This window comes from Salmo salar, chromosome 06, assembly GCF_965601325.2.
Source record: "Salmo salar chromosome 06, fSalSal1, whole genome shotgun sequence".
In the NCBI taxonomy this organism is placed as follows: Eukaryota; Metazoa; Chordata; class Actinopteri; order Salmoniformes; family Salmonidae; genus Salmo; species Salmo salar.
This window is the reverse complement of record NC_138296.1, coordinates 22728155-22738690: the sequence shown is the minus strand read 5'-3', so window position 1 is coordinate 22738690 and position 10536 is coordinate 22728155. Positions and strand designations below refer to the sequence as shown.

The following is a 10536-nucleotide window of genomic DNA, read 5'->3' as shown; positions in this document are numbered from 1 at the left end:
GCCTTTCAAGAGAATGAGCTAGACCTAGATTATCTATTGGTCGATGTGAGAAAACATGAAATGGAAACCAAAGTAACCTATCAGCTTGAGGTACACTGTGTGGACAGCCTTTTCTGAACCAGCTCAGCCAACACTAACCACAAGGTCAACCATGTGAAAACCATGACTTGAATTCATGCTCATATAAACCTGCTTTTAAAATCAGTAGGTTACAGCAACATTATACATATGGCCTCCTGCAGGTTGATTTTGTAGTTGTGTGGTATTTCTGCTTTCTCTTTGAAATGTGTGTTATTAGATACAAAAAGTGCTTTGTTTTGTACATTTGTAACATGGTTGACAAAGCCCTTGGCACTATTTTCCATGCTTGTTGTGTAACATTCTCATTGGCTGATGATGTTCATCAATATCAGGTGTGATGAGACCTGAGTGTGGCCGCCCAGAGGAAGGAGCAGATGAGAGGAAATAGAGCTGTTGGTTTTGATTTGACATTAAGTTTGACCCAGTTTTAGAAGAATCATTTATAGTTTGATGCCCAGTTTTCCCCTGACTTTCTCCTGCCACTTTCTAGTTGTAAGTATTTACTGTCCTGTTGATGATGAACGTTGGGTGATGTTTGTCAATCTGGTTCACTAATCTACATGTTGAGTGGGGCTTGTCTTTTTCTAACTCTAAAGAACAGAGAAAATAGATACTGTACCGTTACCTGCTGATGGTTTGCTTATTTCCACATTTGTCAGCTCAACCTGGATTGTTAGAACCTGTGCATAATGTGTTAGGCAGAACTCCTTATGCTCCTGTTTAAACCTGGGGTGGTGTAGTATTACACATTCATAATATACATTTAGCATGCTGTATTTCTTGTAATGAGACCCATGATAATTGGAATTTGAAAATGAATTCTAATCATGTTGAACGTTGGTATTGATCATATAGAAGCTATTTTGTTTAGTATAATCATTAACCCTCCTCACCCTAAACACTACACCACATTGTTTCATGTGAAGGGAATCGCCACACCATAACTATTTATAGTCATTATTTATTGAGAAATAAACCCATAACAGGACATGATTTTCAAACATCCTATTTCCCCCACAATGGACATAACAATAATCAACAAGTTACAAAATGACTAAACATAACTATTAGGTTATAACAACATCACATTGACATATTTTGGTTAAATGGTCAATTGGAAAGAAACACATCCAGCTATTATTTCTGCATAAAAGGATATATAAAAGGATTAATCAATAATTCAAGCATAAACAATACCTCATCAATCCTTTGAATGAATGAAAAATAAACCAACACATGATTAATAAACTGGTTCAACACATTTGTAGAAACTGAATGGTGTTAAATGTCAACATAAAAATGGTAATTTATATTCACCTCCATTAACATAAGTGAATGAGAGTAATGAGGAAATGCACCACCCTATTACAAAGAAAAATGGAATTACGAAGACAAAAGACAAATGATTGTAAATACTAGGACACACTACTAGCCTGAAGAAATCTGGTGTGTTAGTGGTAACATTCCACTCCTTGGTGCATTTATCAAGAAGGGACGCCAGCGCCTGTTCTTCCTCAGGTGGCTGAAAAGACTTGCCACCAGTTTCTACAGATGTACCATTGAGCTGCATACTGACTGGCTGTATCACCCCCTGGTACGGAAGCTGCACCCCTCTCCACCACAAGGCTCTACAGAGGGTGGTGAAGCCTGCACAGTTCATCACTGGGGGCGAGCTCTGAAGCATTAAAACTGCTGAACAGCTTATCAATGACTGTCTACCTGCAATCACTGGCTGTCTACTCACAGCACTCCACACATTCCCACCCACACAGACTCACGCACTCCCACACTCATTAATTTACATGCACACACACTCACACAGTGTATCCTGTGCACGTGACGAATAAACTTTGATTTGATTTTGATTGATTCTTGTCATGCCAGACTGTTTGGTATGACAAGAAGTGTCAAGTAGTGGAATGTTAGCACAAACACAAGACTATAACAGCTTTAACTTTAAATCCTCATAGACTTCCTGCTGTCAGTCTTATCTCCCAACACTCCAATGCAGATTAGGAGCATAGTGACTGTAGTATTCTGACATCCTGCTCTGGAAGAGGGACCGCTTGCTGCCCTTTGTCCAGCAGAGGACCAACCCAGGCCATCCCATTCATCAGCGGGAAGCTGCTGCTGCCATTGGTAGAAGAATGGGATTAGAAATGTTACTGTAAATGTACATACTTCCCATCAAAATACATAACAATACACACTATGAGAATACACACTCTGAATACACACATATGAACACACGCTCTGTCCACAAAACTGCACTGGACTCTGCAACAATACCTTACAATATTATATCAGGAATTATCTGGGAACTGATCTTTAAATGTACTGTATGATGTCTGTAAGAGGGCAGTGATTGTTTATGCAACAAAATAATGGGAGGAATGCAATGCACACAATATCGATAACACGATGAAATGAGTTGAATATCTGATGGACAGACGAATAGTTCATGTCTGTACAAGCCGTAAGTGAGGGCCGTCTATTTGAAATATTATGGTTATTTTGAGAAACTTTGCAAGTTACAGGGGCCGTTCTAATGTCCCTCCATGTTTCAGGTACTCATAGTGGGAGAGCAATAATAATAAATTATATGATATTCATCAGACGCTTTTATCCGAAGGGACTATATATATTTCTGCATATATTTTTCCATATGGGTGGTCGTGGGAAGCGAACCCACTATTCTGGCATTCCAAACACTGTGTTCTACCAACTGAGCTACAGGGGACCAGAGGAGTTTGATATTACCCAGGTCCTGGACTAGACGAGGTTCATAGATTTGGAGAGCTTTGTAGAAGGCAGATTTCACTCTTGTTCCTCCTGCTTGTACAGCATCCAACAGTAGTCTCATTTGTTCCTGACTGGTCCAAGCCCTGAGGATTCTTGAGTACAATTCATCTGGGATCATATTCTCCACAAGCAGGTCATCTGCTACATGCAGCACCATCTTGACCCTCTGAATGAGATCAGCCATATGCTTATCCACAAACGCTTCACCCGAGAGCTGGTTCAGTTCAGCCTCGGCACCTGAGATTCATGTCAGAAAATGCATACACAACTAGGTCATATTATTAGAGCCATAATTAACTAAAACCCTCAAGAACAACTGTGTTCTACATAACAAGCCAGTAAATACAACAAAACATATTTAATGACCTGAATGTGTCTCTCTTATTAACAAGACTCATCACTTGATGATGTACATAACAATAACAATGATTGAGTCTTGTCTTACGCAAAATAATCAAACACATTCCATATCAGACTTATAGCCATAGACAATGAGAGTAAAAAAACAAAACCCTACCAGGATTAGGGTTGATCAGATTGACTTGAGGTGGTTCGAAATCTGAAGATGTGGAGAAGAAAATCTCATCAGATTTATTATATCCTGTGTGTTGAATACAGTTTAAATAAGTAGGGGGTGAGGGGTGTACAGTGTGTTGAATACAGTTTAAATAAGTAGGAGGTGAGGGGTGTACAGTGTGTTGAATACAGTTTAAATAAGTAGGAGGTGAGGGGTGTACAGTGTGTTGAATACAGTTTAAATAAGTAGGGGTGAGGGGTGTACAGTGTGTTGAATACAGTTTAAATGTGTAGGGGGTGAGGGGTGTACAGTGTGATGAATACAGTTTAAATAATTAGGGGGTGAGGGGTGTACAGTGTGTTGAATACAGTTTAAATAAGTAGGTGGTGAGGGGTGTACAGTGTGTTGAATACAGTTTAAATAAGTAGGGGGTGAAGGGTGTACAGTGTGTTGAATACAGTTTAAATGTGTAGGGGGTGAGGGGTGTACAGTGTGATGTATACAGTTTAAATAAGTAGGGGGTGAGGGGTGTACAGTGTGTTGAATACAGTTTAAATAAGTAGGGGTGAGGGGTGTACAGTGTGATGAATACAGTTTAAATAAGTAGGGGGTGAGGGGTGTACAGTGTGTTGAATACAGTTTAAATGTGTAGGGGGTGAGGGGTGTACAGTGTGATGTATACAGTTTAAATAAGTAGGGGTGAGGGGTGTACAGTGTGTTGAATACAGTTTAAATGTGTAGGGGGTGAGGGGTGTACAGTGTGATGTATACAGTTTAAATAAGTAGGGGTGAGGGGTGTACAGTGTGTTGAATACAGTTTAAATGAGTAGGGGTGTACAGTGTTGAATACAGTTTTAATGAGTAGGGGGTGAGGGGTGTACAGTGTTGTATACAGTTTAAATGAGTAGGGGGTGAGGGGTGTACAGTGTTGTATACAGTTTAAATGAGTAGGGGGTGAGGGGTGTACAGTGTGATGTATACAGTTTAAATAAGTAGGGGTGAGGGGTGTACAGTGTGATGAATACAGTTTAAATAATTAGGGGGTGAGGGGTGTACAGTGTGTTCAATACAGTTTAAATGTGTAGGGGTGAGGGGTGTACAGTGTGTTGAATACAGTTTAAATGAGTAGGGGGCGAGGGGTGTACAGTGTGTTGAATACAGTTTAAATGAGTAGGGGTGAGGGGTGTACAGTGTGTTGAATACAGTTTAAATGAGTAGGGGGTGAGGGGTGTACAGTGTGTTGAATACAGTTTAAATTAGTAGGGGGCGAGGGGTGTACAGTGTGTTGAATACAGTTTAAATGAGTAGGGGTTTACAGTGTTGAATACAGTTTAAATAAGTAGGGGGTGAGGGGTGTACAGTGTTGAATACAGTTTAAATGAGTAGGGGTGAGGGGTGTACAGTGTGTTGAATACAGTTTAAATGAGTAGGGGTGTACAGTGTTGAATACAGATTAAATAAGTAGGGGGTGAGGGGTGTACAGTGTTGAATACAGTTTAAATGAGTAGGGGTGAGGGCTGTACAGGTTCATAACAAACTGGCATTTGATCTAACCTGTTGGAATTAGACACTCCCACACTCTTTGGTCGTTACTTCCTCTGTCTAAAAGACTCAGTCTGATGTTCTCTGCACCCGACATGCAGTCCAAAAACACCTGAAATGTGGGGTGGAAGTTTGGTCTATAGTCATAGTCAAACTGCCCACTCTGCAACACAAAATCAAAAAGAATATTAGCCAAATATAGACAGCAACAGAGAGCTAGAATTACTGTAGCTGGCCTTATAGCACATAGAACGTTTTTTCCTGTGGGAACTTCATGGTGTCAGGTACATGCACATAAAAACCACACATCATACCCAACACCACAAACCAGCAGTAGCACATCACGAAAGGAATACTTACACTGAGTGTACAAAACATTAAAAAAAACCTTTCTAATATGGAGTCACAACCCCTCTCCCCACAGTTTTGTCAAGTTGGCTGGATGTACTTTGGGTGGTGGATCATTCTTGATACACACGATAAACATGAAAAACCCAGCAGTTTTGCAGTTCTTGACACAAGCCAACTACTGTAACATACCCCGTTCAAAGGCACTTAAATATTTTGTCTTGCCCATTCACCCTCTGAATGGCCCACATACACAATCCATATCTAAATTGTCTCAAGGCTCAAAAAATATTATTTAACCTGTCTCCTCCCCTTCATCTATACTGATGGAAGTGGATTTAACAAGTGGCATCAATAAAATATCAAAGCTTTCATCTGGTCAGTCAATGTCATGAAAAGAGCAGGTGTCCTTAATGTTTTGAACACTCAGTGCATATAGGAATGTATGGTTGTTTGTGATGACCATGCTTACTTTTGGCTGTATGCTAGAATTTGCCACCAGCTCACAGCAGAGACCATATTTTCCTCTAGGAGTCAATGTGCAGTTGGAGCTGGATTGAATGAAAGTACTCCCCCTCTGTTGATGTTCCACCTTCAAAGAATAAAGGTGCATTACTTCAAGACAAACTGATCAAATACATTCACACTAACAGTTCTGAGAGAAATCAAGTAATGGTAATGAGCAATTTTACCACCATTTATCCAGCTAGAGCAATATCTACATTCAATTTCATTCTACAAAACAGCTCTTGCCGTGTGCAGAATGAATTTATTGATACTGTAAATATTACCTCACAAAGTGGCACATTCTTGGGCAACAACATAACATTCAGTATGCGCTTCTGGGGTCTGTTCCCTTGTGGTTGGAGGAACAGCAGCACCTGGCTTCGGACCGGGAGGATGGAGAACCAATTTCTGATGAGGCCAAAGAGGGAGAGGTGTGTGATGGTTACAATCACGTGTGTAGCAGTCGTCCTGAGTGGCTGAACAATCTCCATGTTGCCATCAGTAACATGGGCCACGGACAAATTGTCATCTTTCTCTGCAGAATAAGAACAATGCTTTAATTGACTGTAAATAATGCTTTAATTTACTGTAAGTCTCATCCAAAGTACGTATTATTATTGAATGTATTATTCAGTGGTAATGTCATGTCATAGCCATTTTATTATTGAATTATTAGAATTATTTTTATATTGCATATTAAAACAATCAATATACTGAAATGATGCATCACTTACCATCACACATACAGTGACGCATCACTTACCATCACACATACAGTGATGCATCACTTACCATCACACATACAGTGACGCATCACTTACCATCACACATACAGCGATGCATCACTTACCATCACACATACAGTGACGCATCACTTACCATCACACATACAGTGATGCATCACTTACCATCACACATACAGTGATGCATCACTTACCATCACACATACTGTGTGGGAGATGCAGTTGGCGGACAGACTGCTCAGGGCAGTCAATGCTGAATAGGGGTCCTGCTGGTATGCTGGAGCCCAGGAGGCTCCTGTCCCATTGAGTCATCATGTAAACCACATCTCCCTTCCCTTCCATCAGAAACACCAGTCCAGTGGAACTGCACTGGAAAATACCTGCCTTGGGGCATTGAAGCCTGCAAGGCAGATGAAAGGCAAAGTTGACAGTTGTAAAATATATTTTTTTAATCAAAAGAGTCAACCACTCTTGACTTAATGTCTTTGTAGATTCTGTGTGGAACTGATTGGTACAGAGGAGGTTGGTGGGAGGCGCTATAGGACGGGCTCATTATAACGGCAGGAATGGAATATATGGAACAGAGTCAAACGTGTGGTTTCCATATGTTTGATGTGTTTGATACCGTTCCATTTATTCATTCCAGCCATTACAAAGAGCCCGTCCTCCTATAGCTTCTCCCACCAACCTCCTCTGGATTAGTGGTAAACATGACCATAGGAAAAGGCCAAGATAAAGTAGTGGAAGTTTCAGTGATCAATAGTTACCTATACGTAGGCTTGCGGTTATGTGTTGTAAGTTCTTTGACAATCTCAGGAGTTAACATTGTTACACCTGTTGGCACCTGTAACAGAAAAAGGAAGACCAGGCAACTCTAGTACATGGGATCAAATACTCTGACTGAATTGCTATGGTTGAGATGTGGTTAATCAACTCCCCACAAACATACCTGCACACGCTTCCTACCATTCCCAGACTGTGATTCAAATGTGGTAGTTTTTGTGTGTAAATCCAATCTTGGAGTGAATTGTACTGTACTAGAGCAACCCATCAGTTTCTCATAGTACATCTTCATCTTGTTATACTCCACAGTGACATCATCTGCATAAGAGAAAGGATTCAGGACAAGCATCAGCTTTTAAAAGGGAAGTTCAGGATTTTATAACTTCATGTTAGATATTGGCCAAATCCCCTGAAATTAACTCTGTATTTGGTTTGATGTTACTTTGAGGTGATTTGACCATTTCATTTTAAGAAAAAACACTTGCTCAAATGTCCCCATCACTTATATTGTTTGTTAGCTTGTGGTGGCTAAAGTTAGCTGAAGTTTGTAGTGACTGTTCATAGAAAACCAAACATGGATTACAGTTTCTCCTGGCTCATAGACTACTTTTAGGGTGAGGAACCGTCTAACATCAAGTTGTAAAATCCTGAACTTCTCTTTTAAGTAAAAAGCTATCTAGCTGTCATCCAATATTGTGGTTTCTTTAGTCATTTTAGGCTGCCATAGACAAAAATGCTGAAATGTTTTTGTATTGTCTTACTTTTTTGTAACCCAACATATAAAGGGTTATTACTCAATTGTTTACAAACAACAAGATTGTAAGTAATGTGAGTAATGTATAACTTGAAAACATTTACTTATGACAAAAGCTAAATGCAGCTCAAGATAAAGTGGACATGGTTACCAGCCTTGTTCTGACGAGTACTTGACTTGATTTCAACTATATTGGAATAGGTAAACCATTTGGTCTGTTTAATTTACCTGGGAGAAACGAGCTGTTGGGGGTCTTGAGTGAGAGATCCATGGATTCTTGTAGTTTACACTTCAGCTGCATCACGATGTGATCCTAATGTAGGACAGAAATAATTATTTAGTCCACTCTCACATTAACTGATAATTGTACTTTACCACAACCAGGTCTAAATGCTGTGCACCAGGTGTTTATAAATTAGGTTCTTCTTGAGTGTATTTTGGTTTGTTTTCAAGCCGCAAATATCTAAATTCAGCAAGTGCGATCATAATTGCTATGGTGACCTGTGGAAACATGCAGATCCCAAGAGGAGTACTAAACTTAACCCATCTGAAAATGCACCCATAACCTGCCGTGTGAAAGCAGAATGACGATAGCAACAGCAATTGAGTACATAGTATATTATCTATGTTTACTTTTAGCAAACATCCATCCATCTGCTCTGTAACGTGAAGGGTTGTTACATATACAGACATTACACAACTGAACTTCATTTGAATGCTAACATACATGCCAAATGCTGCTATTCAAGGCAATATGGGCTGGAAACCTATATGGCATCACCATATGCATTTTTTTTTTTTAAATGGCCAAGATTTTGCAGTATGGCAAATGAACATCTATGTAAACGTTTATTTTTATGGGCTTGCAATGTTCCTACTGAAAAGAAAACATTTATATACCATGTCAAATCCTTTTTTAACTTCATCCATAGGACTCCGCTGATACAGACTGTATTCTATAAATTACCATAATGCTTTTGAATCAGCAATTTTAGAGAGCATTGAACTAAAATGGTACCAACTGATAACCAAACTGAAAGTAACAAATGGCACACCTATTGCCTTTTTAAATGCACTTTTGGGACAGAACCCTATGTACATACTGTTTTATCCAAGCAATATCGAAGCTCTTTTGCAAAATTTAGATGCGGAGTGGCCCCTAACTCTATTTTTATATACATTACCAGTCAAAAGTTCGGACACACCTACTCATTCAAGGGTTTTTCTTAATTTTTTCTATGTTATACATAGTAGAATAATAGTGAAGACATCAAAACTATGAAATAACACATATGGAATCATGTAGTAAACCCGTTTTTTTTAAACAAATCAAAATATACTCTATATTTGAGATTCTTCAAAATAGTCACCCTTTGCCTTGATGACAGCTTTGCACACTCTTGCCATTCTCTCAACCAGCTTCATGAGGTAGTCACCTGGAATGCATTTCAATTAACAGGTGTGCCTTAATAAAAGTTAATTTGTGGAAGTTCTTTCCTTCTTAATGCGTTTGAACCAATCAGTTGTGTTGTGACAAAGTAGGGGTGGAATATAGAAGAAAGTCCTATTTGGTAAAAGACCAAGTCCAAATTATGGCAAGAACAGCTCAAATATGTAGTCATCAAAAAAGTGTCAAACAAATCAAAATATATTTTATATTTGAGATTCTTCAAATAGCCACCCTTTGCCTTGATGACAGTGTTGCACACTCTTGGCATTCTCTCAACCAGCTTCACCTGGAATGCTTTTAGAATAGTCTTGAAGGAGTTCCACAATATGCTCAGTACTTGTTGGCTGCTTTTCCTTCAACATGCGGTTCGACTCATCCCAAACCATCTCAAATTGGATTGTGGAGGCCAGGTCATCTGATGCAGCACTCCATCACTTTCCTTCTTGGTAAAATTGCCCTTACACAGCCTGGAGATGTGTTGGGTCATTGTCCTGTTGAAAAACAAATTATAGTCCCACTAAGCCCAAACTAGATGGGATGGCGTATCACTGCAAAATGCTGTGGTTGACATGCTGGTTAAGTGTGCCTTGAATTCTAAATAAATAACAGACAGTGTCACCAGCAAAGCACCCCCACACCATAACACCTCCTCCTCCATGCTTTACGTTGGGAAATACACATGCGAAGATCATCCGTTCACCGACACCGCGTCTCACAAAGACACGGCGGTTGGATCCAAAAATCTCCAATTTCCACCTGTCTAATGTCGATTGCTCGTGTTTCTTGTCCCAAGCAAGTCTCTTCTTATTATTGGTGTCCTTTAGTAGTGGTTTCTTGGCAGCAATTCAACCATGAAGGCCTGATCCACACAGTCTCCTCTGAACAGTTGATGTTGAGATTTGTCTGTTACTTGAACTCTGTGAAACATTTATTTTGGCTGCAATCTGAGGTGTAGTTAACTCTAATGAACATATCCTCTGCAGCAGAGGTAACTCTGGGTCTTCCATTC

The 10536-nt window shown here is 39.7% G+C and overlaps 1 protein-coding gene across 4 annotated transcripts in view; it reads right to left on the bottom strand.

Moving 5' to 3' along the window:
- Positions 1–1026: 1026 nt before the first annotated feature.
- Positions 1027–10536, bottom strand: part of LOC106606549 (nuclear GTPase SLIP-GC) — a 39928-nt gene continuing 30418 nt past the window's right edge. Inside the window, exons 21-30 of one of the 4 annotated variants that reach the window (XM_082976371.1) lie at positions 8306–8390; positions 7490–7641; positions 7308–7384; positions 6735–6940; positions 6082–6332; positions 5763–5882; positions 4955–5105; positions 3401–3442; positions 2842–3120; positions 1027–2211 (exon numbers count right to left, since the gene is read on the bottom strand). In XM_082976371.1, coding sequence (XP_082832497.1) covers positions 2195–2211; positions 2842–3120; positions 3401–3442; positions 4955–5105; positions 5763–5882; positions 6082–6332; positions 6735–6940; positions 7308–7384; positions 7490–7641; positions 8306–8390 — 1380 coding nt within the window. In that variant the 3' untranslated portion in view covers positions 1027–2194. Of the gene's footprint in view, positions 2212–2841; positions 3121–3400; positions 3443–4954; positions 5106–5762; positions 5883–6081; positions 6333–6734; positions 6941–7307; positions 7385–7489; positions 7642–8305; positions 8391–10536 lie in introns of those variants that run through there. The other 3 variants (XM_082976372.1, XM_045719901.2, XR_006770169.2) reach the window with 3 other exon arrangements.